Genomic DNA, 16,020 nt, shown 5'->3' with positions numbered 1-16,020 from the left:
GCTCACTGCAACCTCCGACTCCCTGGTTCAAGTGGTTCAGTAGGAGCTAATTTTCAAAAAAGGTTTAAAGACTTATTCCTGGTGATGTTTCTTTATTTCTCTCTCTCTCTCTCCATTTTGTCTCTATTTTAGAATGATCCTAAATGCACAAAAAAAATGTGCTTTCAATGGCTCATATCATGGAGTGGCTCAGGGAAATGAAATCTGTCTACAAAAAGAAAAAAGTGGTTGCGAATCCTTGTCTTTTTTCATCATAAAGATTTTTTTTTCTTTTGGTATCACCATTACTTCTCCTAATGTCACGACGTTGTATCTCCTACAGCAGAAATGACTTAAGTGGAATTGACATCTCCTTCCATCAAGCGTATTTGCAGTCCATCTTTAGCAGGACCTCTCTCTAATGGCTAAGGCTAGGGAGAAGAATTTGAAGATAGTCTGGTTTCCATTTTCCTAATGCAGCCTGGCACGGGGCAAGTCTCCCGAAAGACTAGTCTACTGGGGGAGTCAGGGTCTTTTCCAGGTATGGAGGCTAATGTTCTATGCTTCACAGCCTGGAATAAAGGTGGAAGGGAAGAAGGTAACCAGGCTGGCCTCGGGGTGCGGGGTGCGCAGACCACGGCTGGGGCATTGACTTCTGCAGGGACGTGAGCAGTGTGGCCCCGGGCTACTCAAGGAACGCCTCTGCAAGAACACTCATTTTCAGACTGTGGTTGAGCGCCCAAGGCAGGAGTGTGCAAAGAAAGTTAACGCCTCTCCCAGCTGTCCCCACAATCTGCAGATCTGGGCCTGATGAAAAAATGTTCGGAGAAGAACCATCTCGACCGAGTTTCGTGAAAAGGCTGAGTACGAACTACTCTGGCTCTACTTGGGGCGCCGGCTCAGAGAGATGGGGAGAACGTCCACGAGGGAGAAAGAGTGGCGGCGGTTTTTCAAGGAGTCTGAACCAACTCACCTAGCAAACCCTCCTCCCACCGAGTGCCCAGCGAAGGACCATCTCAGGGCTGAGGCTCCTGCCCTCAGTCTCGATGGCGGCCAAGGCGCGCCCGCGCCAAGGCGCACGCGCGGACCTCCGCGCTCCCTCGACCAGGCCTTCCGCGCACGGCACCGCCCACTCACCAGCTGCACTTCTCTGCACGTCCCCAGCCTCACCCGCTCGGAGGCTGCCCCTGCTCGTCTGGCTCCCGAGCCCGGAAGTGGATGCGACGGCTTGGCAGAGAGGACGAGGGGGAGGGGAAAGTGCTTCCGGGGAAACGGGCCGGGGTTGGTGTTTGTAAACTTGCCTCGGTCCCGGTGGGGGCAGCGGCGGCCGCGGGGTTGGCAGGGTGTGCTGGGGCCTGGAGGAGGCGCCGCGCGGCCAGAGAGCCAGCGGGAGGCAGCGCCTGGCAGGTAAGAGCACGCCCCAGAGAGCCCAGCGTCGTCAGTGCAGACGGCAGCGCTTCAGTAGCTCGCAAACCGTAGGGCGCCGCGCGGGAAGGGGGAGGGGAGGGGAGGAGGGGCGCGTGGCGAAGGGAGGGGGCTTTCCAGGGGAGGGAGGGGAAAGGCCGTGCGCGCACACCGCCCCCCGCCCGCGCGTCCCACCGCGTCCGCGGCCCAGGAGAGGGGGCTAGCTCGGAGGGGACACGGGCGCGAGCACGCACCTTGCGCGCTTCTCGGTGCTCTCCGGCTCTGCTCCCGGTTGGCGCAGCGGGTGCAGGGGCTGGCTGGCCTGAGCGAGCTTCGGGCTTCGCCTGCCTGCCCTCCACCTCCGCAGCGAGTTTTCCTACTTCGGGCGGACGCGGAGAACACGCACGTGTGGGCACTGCCAGTCCCGTTTCTGCCCGCCACCGAAGCACCCAGCGATGGCCCTTGAGCTTTCCTCCACCCTAGTCTGGCCGCCTCTGTAAACGAGCTTTTCGGGCCGGCCCACTGGGCACAAAAGCCCCAAAGGATCTCCGCCCCCTTCGTCCATTCCTGAGATGGCAAATCTAAGCAGTTGCCATGTTGGCAGAGTTCCTCCATAGGAGGCCCCAATTACTTTTGCTCCTGTTGGCTTCCCCTCCTTGCCCAGGAGACCAGTTCCTCCTATTGACCTAGAAAGAAAACTCTTCTTGACTCATGTCCTCGTTCTGAGCTTCACAGAGAGTGCCCAGCAAAAAAAAAGTTCACATCGCACATTGTAAAGGCCTGAGGATGTTGCGCTTAGCAGCCCCCATCTTCCTTTCTGGTTTCAGGTTTCTGAAACATCGTGAGTTTCATCAAGAGAATTCAACTGGAAAACCAAGACTGGTAGACTTTTTCTTCAGACAATAGGCAGGAGCCAGGCACAGTCCAGAGATTCTTGGAACACCCATCTTTTCTTTGGAGGACGCTAACTTCTATTTGAAGACAAAGTTCAACATGGCAACAGAACTGATGGGACACAAAGGAGTCGTTACCGTGATTTGGTGACAGTTCTTCAAAACGGCAGTGTCTTAAGGAAAGGTGGACCAAGGAACTCCTGAACTTTTGGGTTGCATTAAGTGAGAAATCAGCATGGCTCAGGTAAAAAGCTCTAGAGTCCTCCTCCAAGATCACTGGGAAGCCTGTTTGCAGTTTCACTCTTGAATGCTGCCTTAGTCAACCTATTGACCAACCCCAGGGATCCAAGCTCTGTATTAAGCACCAGGGGGAGATCTAGAGGAAGGAAAGGAGACAGGCCACAGCCCCTGCCTTCAGGGAGCTTCCAGTCAAATGAAGGAGGTAGGCTATACTGCATCACAGGCACTGATGGGACATTTGCAAAGCAACATGTACTCAGTTTACATTTGGTACATTAAGTGCTGAGGGGTGTAAGGGAGTGAATAGTATGGTGAATGCTTCATTTGTTTTTTTCAACAGGAGTTTATTGAGTTCCTGTTACATGCAAGGCATTGCGCTGGGAATACAAAGATGAATAAGATTGTCCTTGTCCCCAGTGAGCTTCCAGGCTAGTTGGGGTCGGGGGAGCAATGGAAAGACAGTTATTTATTTTTATATTCACAATGCCTTGTATAGTGGCTAGCTAGTAGTAGAGACTCTGACTCTGTTGATTGAGGAATGTGCAGTAACAGGGGTATGTACCTAGGAGAGAACAATACTTCTGCTTGGATAGAAAAGATGAAGCTTGAAAGATGCATAGGATATTGCTAGACAAGCACAAGGGTGTTTGGACAAAAGGAACTGCATGGGCAGGAGCGTAGAGTCATGGAAAAACGTGATGAGGTTCCAGGTACTGCAGATAGTTTGGTAGTTACAGAGCAAAGGATTTAAGTGGGGATAGTTATAGAGGTAGTATTGACAGTGGTAGGTGAGGAAGTTATTCCCTGCAGTACGCAGAGTGTAACCCAAGGGCCTTTTATGCCTTGCTACGTCAAGCAGCCGAGTAGCCTCAGATCAGTGTATGTAGAAGGCCATTATTGTGGAGGTAGAGGATGGATTGTAGAGACAGAATGAGAGCTAGGCTGTTGTAGTCACCTGAGTAGAATAGCTGTGTGCACGTATCTCCAGAGCTTCTCCCAACTTTCTTCTAGGGAACCTCCCCTACCAGTCTCACCAGGATGACAGCCTGATTGTAGCATAATTGGCTTTCCTCCCGCTGCCTCTGAATGCACAGCTTCCTCTGAATGCACAGCTTCCTCCTCTCCATGTAGAATAGAAGCCCGTCAGTTTCTTCTTCCTTTGTCTTTCGCAACCCACTTCTCAGCATTGTGTTCACTCTTCTGAGAAGGCTGCCTTCCACTAAGGACTCAACTTCGTACTGGACACTTAAGCATTTTACAACTTAGTTTACTTCTCATCAGCCCTGTGAGGATAAGCATTATGACAGGCATTTTTCATGTAAGGAAACTGTGGCTTGCAAAGGTGGAATAACTTGCCTAAGATTACACAGTGCAAACAGCTGAGCTAAGATTTTAACTGTGGATCTTTCACTCAAAGTCCCAGAAGGTGGAGGGAGGGTCCCAGAATATACTGATCATCCAAAAGGAATTTCTTCATAAATTTGGGAGTTTGGTGACGAACTTCTTAAAAGTTTTTTTTTCTTTTTTTTGGTAAGAAAAGTACTTTCTTTAATGCTGGCTAACCGAAGTCAGTTTGAAGAATGTAACAATGGAAAAAGGACGTTTACTTAAACATAACTTTGCTTAGGTAATTTTTTAAACTATTTGTGGAGCAAGGAATGTGAAAAAATGTAATCACACATGCACACATGTAAATGCCCTAAGAGGTCAAGAGAAATAACTCCAAAAATGTTTCCAAGTGGTTTAATTTTTATATCAGTTGCAATTGGTAATACTTAGGGAATTTAAAATCAAAAGAGAGAAATGGCCTGTAATCTCAGCACTTTAGGAGGCTGAGGCTGGAGGATTGCTTAAGCTCAGGAGTTTCAGATCAGCCTGGGCAACATGGTGAAACCCTGTTTCTATAAATACAAAAAAAAAAAAATAGCCAGGCGTGGCGGCACTCTCTTCAAGTCCCAGATACTCAGGAGGTAGAAGTAGAGGATTGCTTAAGCCAGGTAGGTCAAGAATGCAGTGAGCTCAGATTGTGCCACTGCACTCCAGCCTAGGCGACAGAGTGTCACCCTGTCTCAACCAACAAACAAAAAGGAATCTGCTAGAAAATACAATTGGGACCAGCAAGATCTGCCAATCAAAAGTGGGCACTGAAGCTGAGGGCTGTTTTGCTGTTTTTGTTTTGTTGAATTTCACTCTTGTTGCCCAGGCTGGAGTGCAACGGCTCAATCTCAGCTCACCGCAACCTCTGCCTCCTGGGTTCAAGTGATTCTTCTGCCTCACCCTCCCAAGTAGCTAGGATTGCAGGCATGCACCACCACACCTGGCTAATTTTGTATTTTTAGTAGAGACGAGGTTTCTCCATGTTGATCAGGCTGCTTTCGCCCAACCTGTGTTGTTGTTTTTTTTTTGAGACAGAGTCTCTCTATCACCCAGGCTGGAGTGAAGTGACGCAGTCCCGGCTCCCAGGTTCAAGCAATTCTGCCTCAGCCTCCCGAGCAGCTGGGACTATAGGCGCATGCCACCACACCCAGCTTATTTTTTACTTTAGTTGAGAGGGGATTTCACCATATTGGCCAGGCCGGTCTCAAATTCCTGACCTTGTGATCCACCTGCCTCGGCCTCCCAAAGTGCTGGGCTTACAGGCGGGAGAAACTGCACCCGGCCCAGCTAAGGGCTGTTGAGAGAGGAAGGAGGAGTGTCCCAAAGGAATTTCCCGTGTCAATGGGTTGGCAAGATGGAACCTCATACCCACTCACAGTTAAGGCCTAGAAATACCTTAAAATAAATATGTAGCCACACACAGTACCTTGCACAGTGCTGACAAAGGTGTCAGTAATACTTGATTGTTTACTTGATCGATATTTAAATGCTGAGGGATGACAAGTTGTTCCTGGTGAGATGAGTTAGGGAGAACTCGAAGGAAGCAGGCTTTGGCAGTGAGGAGGGACAGTCCCTGGAGAGAAGCAGTTTGTAGCTGGGCGTAAAAGGTAGTTCTTTAGAGGATGGCAGCCTGTTTTTGCCCTGCCCTGCCAGGTGACCTGACACCTCATTTCCTTTCAACTTAGGCAAGTCTCCTGGCTTGTGAAGGCCTAGCAGGTGTGAGTTTGGTTCCCACTGCAGCCAGCAAGAAGATGATGCTGAGCCAGATTGCCAGCAAGCAGGCCGAGAATGGCGAGCGGGCAGGTAGCCCTGATGTGCTGAGGTGCTCGAGTCAGGTACAGCACTTGAGTCCATTGTGGCACCTGGGGATCGGGTGGCCCGAGCTCTCTGCCAGGAGACACCATGCTCTGATTCCTTGATGCTTCTGCATAGGGAAGTGGGGCAAGGGGATCCAGCTGGGGAATGGATGAACACTGGTATTTCAGAAAGCTAAGGAAGGTCTTTTCTGTACCTTCAACCCTTTAAGACCAGGTGCTTGGAGAGGAAATAGTTGTATACTTCCTCTAAGCCTTTGGGGCAGGTGGTTTACTCTTATTTATGAATTTTGTCTGAGAGCAGCATTGGGTCTCATCTCGTGTTCTGAGATGGACTGTGAGTTTAGATTTGATTTGTCTTTGAAGGGTCACCGAAAAGAGAGTGATAAGTCCCGGAGCCGCAAAGATGATGACAGCTTGTCTGAGGCCTCTCATTCAAAAAAGACTGTTAAAAAGGCAGGTAATGGGGTGATCCCCCAAACACATACAGTTTGGTAATGGGGTAATATTCCTCCTCCTTCCTTCTACCTTGTATCCTGACCTTTCCCTAGATGCTTTGATCTTTAATAGCCAGCGAGTGAGTCGCCCAGATTTCATCTGGAGACTATCTTGGTAGTTGACCTCTAGCTTTGCTGGAACAGTGATGGTACAGGTTAGGGAGCATGAGATCCCAGATCCAACGGCATGGGGGCAGGCAGGCTCCAGTTTAAGTCATACTCAGAGTGCTGGGTTTGACAGGATAGACAGCTTACCCACTCCACCTCCTTCCCCAAAGGGTCTCTTACCTCCATGGAGTGCGGGAGATGGCAGTACCTTTAGACAGCATCAGAGAGGTTCCTTTCTCCAACAGCCGGAAGTGGACCCAGAGTAGAACAGTCTCTTCAGGAAGAGGGCAGTGGTGGCCTCATGACATGCCTGATTATTGCCCCCAGGTGGTGGTAGTGGAACAAAATGGTTCTTTTCAAGTAAAGATTCCCAAAAATTTTGTTTGTGAACACTGCTTTGGAGCCTTTCGGAGCAGTTACCACCTAAAGAGGCACATCCTTATTCATACTGGTAAGTCTCTTCCTTATATTCAAAGGGGGAGAATAGTCTATCACTTGTATTCCATGTCTGTGTGTGGCTCTCATTGGGTTTATTTTAATGGGTAAGTATTAGAAATGAAGAAGATAAGTCAGTGAAGCAGAGATATTGCATGGCTTTGTTTCTGGTGTCACTGAAACCAGCAGCTTTGGGGACCACTCCCTATTTATGATCACTTAGGTGTCTACACATTACTAAGAGTTAAAGTTTCTGAGAAAATAACTGGAGTGAGGTCGCTACCGTACGTACCTCCCCACATTCACTTCTCTCTCTCCACCTGGGCCAGGTGAGAAGCCATTTGAGTGTGATATATGTGATATGCGTTTCATCCAGAAGTACCACCTGGAACGCCACAAGCGTGTGCACAGTGGTGAAAAGCCTTATCAGTGTGAACGGTGTCATCAGGTAAGGCTCATCCCCACTACGACCCCCCACACACACTTTTCCTTTCCCAAGAATCAGGGCCAGCGTCCACACCTACCTGACAAAAGAGCCACCGGCATTCCCCACCTTAATAGTTAGACCTCAGCACATCAGGGTAAAGTGCATCTGTCTGGCCTCATGCAGCTAATCATGGGGAGGAGCGGTCAGAACATTGTAATAATAATAGTAATAGCATTTCATGAGCACTTCCTCTACGCCAGGCACCGTGAGAGCATACTTTACGTAGATGATTCTATTTAATCTTCACAGTGACTCCCTAAGGTAGCTGTGTTGTCTTTATTTCACATATGGGAAAATTGGGATTCAGAGAAGTTAAGTTTCCCAAGGACACAGCAGATCACAAACAGAGCTGGGATTCAGTCCAACTTCAGAGCTCATGCACTTTGGAGAAAGAGATACAATCTTTGCCCTGGCGGTCAGTATCTGATCTGATGAGAATGTAAGAGCTGGGGCCAAAACAAGACAAGAACAAGAGATGAGAAATGATAATAGTTAACACTTCCTGGATACTTTGCTAGGTCCCAAGCTTTGCTCCACACTCTTACATTGAATCTTCAGAACACTAGAATAAAAGTTCCATAAGGGCAGAGACTTCATCCCTCTGGTTCTCTACTCTGTATCTGCGTTGAGATAGATACTCAATAAATCTTTGATGAATAAAGCAGCTGTGCTGTGAGTAGGTACTTTTAGCTTCGCTTTACAGTTTTGCAGATGAGTGTGCAGATTCTGGGCTGTTAGGTAACTTGCCCAAGGTCACACAGCTGCTGAGTGATAGAGCCAAGATTCAGACCCAGGCGCCCTGGCTTGAGAGCTTACATTTGCCACCACCATGTGCTCCTGCTGTCTGTGCACATGCTGAGGGGATGGAGGATGCAGCATCTGCCTCCTGTGAGAGGAAGGAGTTAGCCAGCAGGTAGCTGAGTTTCTCCTCTCAGGCACTTAACCCTCCCTTTCTTCTCAGTGTTTCTCTCGGACAGATCGATTACTCAGACACAAACGGATGTGCCAAGGGTGCCAGTCCAAGACTTCCGACGGGCAGTTTTCTCTATAGGCGCAAGGGGCCCTGGGTGGTGGGAGTGATCAGAAGAACCTACCGAAGAGCGCACCCCCTCTGGTCTGATGGTCCCACCACCGCCCCGTGTGAACCTGTCCCACTCCTGGAGGAGTGGACCCAGGAGACCAGAAGAGTGCATCAGGGGACAGTGGCCCCAGAACCTCAGCTCTGTAAATAATCTGAGACTATGAGTATCTCGGGGAAGTTCTTAACAGCATTCCTGGGTAGGAGAGCTAGTCCCTGGACCCTTGGCTGAGGTCATAGGTGGGGACTCAAGGTACAGGACCAAGACTGAAGTGTGGCTCCCACAACCTTGGACTCCAGCTGGCAGCTGAAATGGAAAAGATTGGGGAAGGAGATTTGTTTGTTCTGTTCTTGTTTTTGTTTATCCAAAAGCAACTGCAGCAGGTAAACTGTGGATACAGGTAATCCAGAGGCATAGAGTCCTGGTCCAAAGTAGGGACTATAGCTCATCCAGCTCTCCCCAAACATTGGGTTTTAGTTGTAGTAGCTCCTCAGTGTTCCACAGTCCTGCACTTCACCTTCTTCTGAGGGAGAATAAGATCAGGGATGGCAGCTGAGCTTACTTTGGCCTCTTTATACACTTGAGGGACAAAAGGAAAAACGGGGTGGAGCAGACAAAGGCTGGATCCAAAAAGAGTGGATGGCACCTCTTCCTTTCTCAAGGGAAAAGGAAGAGTTGTGCCTATAGGTGTTGTCATGGCCCATGTCACATTGGCACCTGATGGCGTCAGCTCAAGTGCCTTTAGGAAGGAACTTGGGTGAGTGTGGCCCATGAAGCCCTTTTCTTCTTTTTGGGAGCAGTCGATCTCGGAGATAGTTTGTGGCTACCTCGCTGCCATTGACTCCTACAGTGAGACAGATGTGTTGAGCAAGGAGTCATGGATGTCAAAGTGGGTTCTCTCTTCTTGTGCCCTTTTAGGAACAACCCAAGACTGGTCCCAAGTTGACTAACAGCTGCTTAAGAAACAAAGGAATCTGGGGCATGTTGAGCAGTAGGCACTGTTCTCCCTCCCCAAGTCCTATCACTGTATTCAGGTAGAGGAGGTAGGGAGGGGTCTATCCTTTAGTCCCAAAAAAACAAGATCTCAGCTTCCCTCCTGGTGGCCATCCCTACCCAATAGAGTGTTGGGGATGGAGGTGGGGGTGCTGCAGAGAAAAGACTGAAGAAGAAACCTAATGTAGGTTTCATTCTTAACCATATTCTTTGCTCCTCTCTGCTCCAATACCACCACCTTGTCCACCCCCAAAAAAGTAATCAGGGGTGTGTGTGTGTGTGTGTGTGAGAGTGAGAGAGAGAGAGAGAAATGAGTGCTTGTATTTGTGTGCTTGTAGGAGATGGCATATTATTGAGCCAAACCCTTCTCTGGCCCTCACCTTTGGGGAGGATGAGTGGAAAATAGCCTCCTCTTGCCCAAACATGAAGGGTGCTTGAGGTCTCAGCAGAAGCTGAAGAACACAACTTAGGGAACAGAAGGGCTTTTGTTTGGAGGGTTATTTTTTTTTTTAATTTTATTTTTAGATTAATTCAACAGCCTGGTGGTTATGGTGTTTCTAACCCAAGCCCAGGGCTTGTGAACATGAATTTTCTAAGATGAAATAAACCTTTTCTTTCTGCTAAAGAAAGAATCCTTATGGGAAGTTCTGGGGTTTGGTTGACCCCCACTGTGGCCTGACCTGACCTGTGGCGGGTAAAGGAACTAACTGTCTTAATAATCATGGAGATGGTAAACCTGAGTGCCAAGCTGTCAGTGAGGTCTGAGATGGGAACCTCCTGGAAGTGTGATTTCATTTCCCAGAAAATGTAAAGAATGGGTAGCAGCAGTGATTCCTGGCTGTCGCCTATTCTGAATGAGTGGGGTTGGGGAGGGGGTTGTCCATACCTCGATGGTATGAGTATTTCAGGGAAAAAGAAAGCAGGCATGGCACCCATTCGATTTTCCCAAACAGCATCTGAGATCCTTTTGAGGAGACGCTGAGGAGTGTTTGCTGCCATGTACTCTTCTAGCTTTGTGCTGACACTCCCATTTGATGTGCTCCAGAACTTAGACCTCAGTCCTTGGATCAGCCCTGTGGTCCCTGCAAGCAGGAGCATCTTTCTGCATGTGAGCCAGCCCTCTTCCTGTTTGAGGGTTCTGCTGGAGCTGGGGTTTTCCTGTCCTTCACTTCTGGGGTGATTCACCCATCTTCCAGCACCCTGTAACCCATTTAAAAATGTTTAGAAAACTATCCTCCCAAAAAATGCTTTTGAAAATGAGAGGCCTCCCTCCCTGCGACTTACAGCTAATCTGTTTGGGATAGGGGTGTATGTGGAGAGACTCACATGAGTCTCACATAAGTGATCTATGCCCTTGTGTGTACTAATGTGTGTACTGGGTCAGAAGGTGCCCTGGGCTCCCACAGACGTTGGTTTTCCTGTCTGGGTAGGTGGGAGGGAGGGAACTTCAGAGAGTATGTGCGAATAGCCATAGTAGGCCACCCCTGCCGAAGACCCAGTGAAGGAAACTCAGGAGCAGGTGGTTGGTTCAGTTTCCGTGCTGACAGGGCAATGGATGTGGGAGAAGAGAGGAGCAAAGCAGTGAAAGGAGTGATTTGGCATCCAGAGGGCCCAGGAGCCCCACGGATACCCCATGGCACTGACTCAAGACCTCTGCAGAGGCTTCTGGGCCCAATGCCTCACCCCTGCTGGCCAGCATGGTGCCTAGCACTGGAAGATGCCTCAGGTGTGTCTGGAATGGGGGCGGGGGGGGGAAATAGGGCAGGCTCTCAGAGACAGGACGGGGAGTCAGGGAGCCTGGGAAAGAGCAGTGCCCGTTCCAGGTGGGCTGCTGCACCAGACCCTATGACCCTACCAGCCCTGCTCTCCCCAGTGCCCCAAGTCTTTTCTGTCTACCGCAAACAGCCTCGTCATCACTTAGCTACTGATCGCGCCCGTGGCTTGACGTTGGAGGGTTACGAGTAGAGTCCCGCCACAGCTTCTGACCCTATCCCCAGATGCCCTTCGCCTCTGCTGTGGCCCTGGGGTTTTATCAACTGTCCCCTTCCTACCCTTCCTCTCCTCTTCACCCTTTTTTTTTTTAATATACTTATTTTGCTATGGGGGAAGGGAATATCAAATGGACAAGATCACTTTTAAATGGTAGTTTTTATAAGATGTTATAAACTTGTATCTTTTTACCATTAAAGTGCAGTGTATGTTCCTTCGTGATATATTTAGGATATTTAAATAAAAGGAAAACGGGGCTTTTCTACATACTATCTTCTCTTTGGGGAAGGTTTTTCATACTGGTTTTAGTTGTTTTCCTTTTTTCTCCCTAATAATCACCCCACAACTTTGAGCACCCTGTAAGCCATTTTAAAACCCCGTCTCCACAGAGGAGCAAACAACTAGGAGCAAAAACAGGGCATCAGTTGTGAGCAAGAGGAAAAAGCACACGCAGCAGGACGGAAGGAGGTTAGACACCAACACATGTAGTGTCTCTGGTTTGGGACCCACCCGCATCAGCAGCGCTTGAGAATTCACAGGCCCTCTCCAGACCTGGCCTCTTGGGTCCCAGGCTGCACCTCAGGAGTCTCCTGCACATTTGCGTTTGGGCACCTCTCCCTGCCCTCAGGTGGCAAGAGGAGGATGGACGTGTTCTTTCCCAAGGCCCAGGCTATAAACAGTCTGCTTTGGCCTTGATGAGGTAAAGCAAAGTGACAGCTGTGGTCTGAGGTAAGACTCTTTATTGTATACTTGGGTGGGGCAGCCATGGGAAGCAGCCCTCTTGGGTGTCACTCTGAAAATGAAGTAGGGTGGTGACCGTTCCTCACCAGTTAATTAGTCCCCTGCCAAGGTCTTACAGACCCACTCTTCCTCTCACCCCCAGTTCCCACTGTCCTCCAGGGGGAGGAGCCTTGGGTGAGTGTCCTTCCCTCCTTCCTTCAGAGAGTGGGACTGTCTGCCTCCTGAAAGCGAGGATTGATGGTGGTCGTGATGGCGCTTTTGTAGAGAGGATTACTGTCCTGGGGAAAGACATTGCAGATTGTGAGCAAAAAATCCAAGGATTCCTCGTTCCCTTTCTAGACCTAAGAGGCCAGCCCGCAACTCGAGCTGAATCCTAGGAGCTGATGGAAGTCAACAGAGGGGTTGGTTACATGTGCCAGGGGCTGGGGGAACCCAGCGGGAGGAATCAGGGCTGGGCTTGTGGTGGGGAATCAACAAAAAAGGAGCCTAACCAGGAAGTCTCACCTGCTTCCAGTTGAGTTGCTGCCGCTCCTTCTCAAAGCGACTATATTCCCGGCGGTCATAGATTTCCACCAAGAGCCGGTAAGCCAGGACCAGCCCCAGCCCCACTGCTACAATGCCTCCTACGCAGCCCAGCACAATGGCCTGGGTGTGGTCTGCTCCTTCTGTGGACGAGAAACCCGATATACTTTTGGGAGCTGGAGCATAGGGACAGATCAACAGTTGCCCACAGTGTGTCCAGCCTCTCCAACCCTGTCTGTCACTGAAAGCAAAGGGAATCCAGCAAGGTCCAAGGTTGTACCCTCACTGCACAGGGTCTTAGCTTTGTCCACTTGCCCAATCGCTTCTGCCTTAGTCCTGGATTCACAGTACTGCTTCAGCCCCCAGCCTGTTTCCCATTATCTTCACTCGGCATCCCCAGAGTTCTGAGACCCTGCCCATCAAACTTTCAGGATCTGTGGCATCCATGCCCACTTACTTTCTCGGGGTCTCACTCTGAGCACCACCCTGCCTCTGGCCTCATCCTCCACCAAGAAGAAGAGCAGCTGGTTGTCCAGGGTCCTCTCCTTGCACCAGCCATCATCCAAAAAAGGGGCCAAGGCCAGGGTCACATTGGTATGGGCACAAGCTGTACTACAATTGGTGGCCAGGAGGCCAGTCCCGAAGGCTCCACACTCTGCACAGTCCCTGTGTAGTAGATGCCAGTAAGTTACCAGCTGGGCAGTTGTCACCCAATGGCCCTTACCCAGCTACAAGCAGGAAGGAGAGCAGGCAGATTGGAATGGCTCAACAAGCCCCACTGTGCCCCTGCTCCCAAGATGCAAGACCTGAGGCCCCACCTGTGTCTCTCGCATGGTGTCTTGCAGCCTGGGCATTGGTCGCATAGAGCACCATAGTAGCCATCCGAGCACTGGCAGCGGTTGCATTTGCAGCGTCCATGCCCGCTGCAGAGCCCTCCCTCGGGACTGATGCAACTGTCCATGTCCCCACTGCATTCGCATGCTCTGCCCGTGCGGTTGCCATGACAGTGACATACTCCACATTGGCAGCGACCAAACCCTGGGGTAGAGCCATGCAGAGGGTGACAAGCATACTCCACACACACAGTTGACCATCACGTGGCACCAGAAGCCCACAAATCCAATCTTTTTCAAGTATGCCAAACACATCATCTAACTCATACACCAGAATCTGACATTTGCCCTCCATGCCAGGAGACTCCCAGAACCTAAGGGCCTTTGGGAAGTCCCCTCAGATCCCACCCTTCTCCCCAAGGTTCCAGGTACCTCCACAGAGGATGCCCTCATGTCGCTCACAGCTGGCATCATCACACTCGCACAGATGCCCAGAGCTCTGTCCACTGCAGCTGCAGCGTCCACATTGGCACTGACCCTTTCCACTGCACAGGGGCCCTGTGCCATTGGGAGCCCGACACCCAGATTCCAGATCTGAGGAAGACAGCTCAGCCTCAGAGCATTCACAGAGCCGACCTAAGCGGCCGGGGGCACAGCTGGGAAGGGAAGGCAAAGGAGAGAAGTGGGTCAGAGAGTTTGAACATCCCTGACTTGTCTCTCCCAGGAGCCTCTAAACTCAAGTTCTCAAAAGAGTTGAAGAGAGGCCGGGCGCGGTGGCTCACACCTGTAATCCCAGCACTTTGGGAGGCCGAGGCGGGTGGATCACGAGGTCAAGAGATCAAGACCATCCTGGTCAACATGGTGAAACCCCATCTCTACTAAAAATACAAAAAATTAGCTGGGCATGGTGGCGCGTGCCTGTAACCCCAGCTACTCAGGAGGCTGAGGCAGGAGAATTGCCTGAACCCAGGAGGCGGAGGTTGCGGTGAGCCGAGATCGTGCCATTGCACTCCAGCCTGGGTAACAAGAGTGAAACTCTGTCCCCGGAAAAAAAAAAAAAAAAAGAAAAAAAAAAAAGAGTTGAAGAGAGACAAGCAGCTGAAGGGATGATGAGTACAGTGGAACACCGAGTGGAGTGAGAGAGCGGAGGGAGCCCCGGTCAAGGGGAAGGCCTGGACGTATCTGGGAAGCTTCAAGGGATGTTGAGGAGACTCCTGAGGAAGGATGGAAAGCAGCAGAGGAATACAGGCCAGGGTTGGTCATTTGTGGGGAGCCAGCTAGGTGAAGGGAAGAGGAGGCCCTCACCTGCACACTCCACATTGTAGGTGTCCCTGGCCATCACTGCAGTGGGGAGCGTGGGGCTGGGTGTCGCTGCAGTTACAGTCACACAGCGTGTGCAACTCCACAGTCAGCTCCTCTGAGAAGCCAAGGGCTCGGAGCCTCAGGAGATGGGGCTCTGGGAGGCAGTGGGTGGCTTGGAGAGTAACCCAGAAATTCACCTGAGAACGGGGTAGGCAGGAATCAGGCCACAGTTACACACACACAGCCCAAACCCACCAGTCATCCAGAACCTCACCCCTTGGTAAATGAAGGGATGGGGTCATAGTAACACCCATCTCCTAGAAAAATGCCTGAGGAGGCCACTCAGGCCGCTCCGGGAAGGATGGATGGAGGGCCACCCCGGGCTCTTGTCACACGCCTGCCCCCATCTTTTCCTGCCTGCTTCATTTCCCACTCCCACCTCCCGCTGCACACCTTCCGCCTGTGCTAGCTGGCTCTCACCGTCTGGTTGATTCGAACGTGGTTGCACTGTCCTCGATCCTCAGCCTTACCCTCCCTCTTCTCAGGACCCTCACACTGGGATTCGTAAAAAATGTGGACCCCAGGAGGGAGTGAAGAGTGTTCAAGGGTCACAGTGGAAGACAGGCTCTATGGGAAGAGAGTGAGTGGATAACCACATGAATGCAGGAAAGGACCACACCCCCACTTTATGTCCTCTCCAGGTGTTCCCAGTTCTGCCAGCACTCTGCCCTCTGCCACCTGGAGCTCCTTCCATTCTGCCCGGTCAAGAGGCATTTCTGGAGGGAGGATCCATGAGAACCATGTGTAGAATATACAAGATCCAGAGGCCCCCTAATACAACACTTCAGTGCAGCTGGCAGCAAGGGCCACAGGCTGGCCAGGTGCTGTAAACATAAAGAGACCATGTTTGTGAAGCCCCACATCACGACACAAGCTGGGTGCATGCCAGGTCAAAAGGGCAGATTCATTACAGTTTATCCTAGGAAATTTGATACTGTCTCAGATTTTCTTGCCATGGGTTTAGGAGATGGTCCTTGACCTCAAGAAGCTTACAGTCGGGCCGGGCGCGGTGGCTCAAGCCTGTAATCCCAGCACTTTGGGAGGCCGAGGCGGGTGGATCACGAGGTCAAGAGATCAAGACCATCCTGGTCAACATGGTGAAACCCTGTCTCTACTAAAAATACAAAAAATTAGCTGGGCATGGTGGCACATGCCTGTAATCCCAGCTACTCAGGAGGCTGAGGCAGGAGAATTGCCTGAACCCAGGAGGCGGAGGTTGTGGTGAGCCGAGATCGCGCCATTGCACTCCAGCCTGGGTAACATGAAT

At 50.8% G+C, this 16,020-nt stretch overlaps 3 protein-coding genes across 14 annotated transcripts in view; 1 reads left to right on the top strand and 2 right to left on the bottom strand.

The window, feature by feature from the left end:
* The window catches only part of CSAD (cysteine sulfinic acid decarboxylase), a 34,747-nt gene extending 32,724 nt beyond the window's left edge, over positions 1-2,023 (bottom strand). For 2 of the 6 annotated variants that reach the window (XM_032292746.1, XM_032292754.1), the window contains exon 1: positions 1,117-1,200. The gene's annotated coding sequence lies outside the window, so the exon portion shown is untranslated. Of the gene's footprint in view, positions 1-1,116; positions 1,201-1,637 lie in introns of those variants that run through there. The other 4 variants (XM_032292768.1, XM_032292761.1, XM_032292787.1 and 1 more) reach the window with 4 other exon arrangements.
* On the top strand, positions 1,249-11,562 carry ZNF740 (zinc finger protein 740). 3 transcript variants are annotated; one of them, XM_032292874.1, is made up of 7 exons: positions 1,249-1,386; positions 2,211-2,520; positions 5,579-5,728; positions 6,074-6,163; positions 6,640-6,763; positions 7,077-7,195; positions 8,196-11,562. In XM_032292874.1, the coding sequence occupies exons 2-7, from the start codon at positions 2,512-2,514 to the stop codon at positions 8,283-8,285; spliced, it is 582 nt and encodes a 193-aa protein (XP_032148765.1). In that variant the 5' UTR covers positions 1,249-1,386; positions 2,211-2,511; the 3' UTR covers positions 8,286-11,562. The 3 variants fall into 3 exon arrangements, with proteins under 3 accessions (XP_032148765.1, XP_032148747.1, XP_032148757.1); XM_032292856.1 differs by lacking the exon at positions 8,196-11,562 and having other exon boundaries at positions 1,250-1,386; positions 7,077-7,898; XM_032292866.1 differs by lacking the exon at positions 8,196-11,562 and having other exon boundaries at positions 1,250-1,386; positions 2,211-2,718; positions 7,077-7,898.
* Positions 7,494-16,020, bottom strand: part of ITGB7 (integrin subunit beta 7) — a 20,816-nt gene continuing 12,289 nt past the window's right edge. For 4 of the 5 annotated variants that reach the window (XM_032292729.1, XM_032292707.1, XM_032292722.1 and 1 more), the window contains 8 exons: positions 15,174-15,320; positions 14,697-14,890; positions 13,824-14,047; positions 13,377-13,596; positions 13,016-13,224; positions 12,541-12,701; positions 11,806-12,314; positions 7,497-7,680 (listed from right to left, as the gene is read on the bottom strand). In XM_032292729.1, coding sequence (XP_032148620.1) covers positions 12,234-12,314; positions 12,541-12,701; positions 13,016-13,224; positions 13,377-13,596; positions 13,824-14,047; positions 14,697-14,890; positions 15,174-15,320 — 1,236 coding nt within the window. In that variant the 3' untranslated portion in view covers positions 7,497-7,680; positions 11,806-12,233. Of the gene's footprint in view, positions 7,681-11,805; positions 12,315-12,540; positions 12,702-13,015; positions 13,225-13,376; positions 13,597-13,823; positions 14,048-14,696; positions 14,891-15,173; positions 15,321-16,020 lie in introns of all 5 variants that reach the window. The other variant, XM_032292716.1, reaches the window with a different exon arrangement.

This window comes from Sapajus apella, unplaced genomic scaffold (assembly GCF_009761245.1).
Source record: "Sapajus apella isolate SASKATOON/1434 unplaced genomic scaffold, GSC_monkey_1.0 scaffold2, whole genome shotgun sequence".
Lineage (NCBI taxonomy): Eukaryota > Metazoa > Chordata > Mammalia > Primates > Cebidae > Sapajus > Sapajus apella.
The sequence above is the reverse complement of the archived record's forward strand: the minus strand, read 5'-3'. Positions and strand labels throughout refer to the sequence as shown.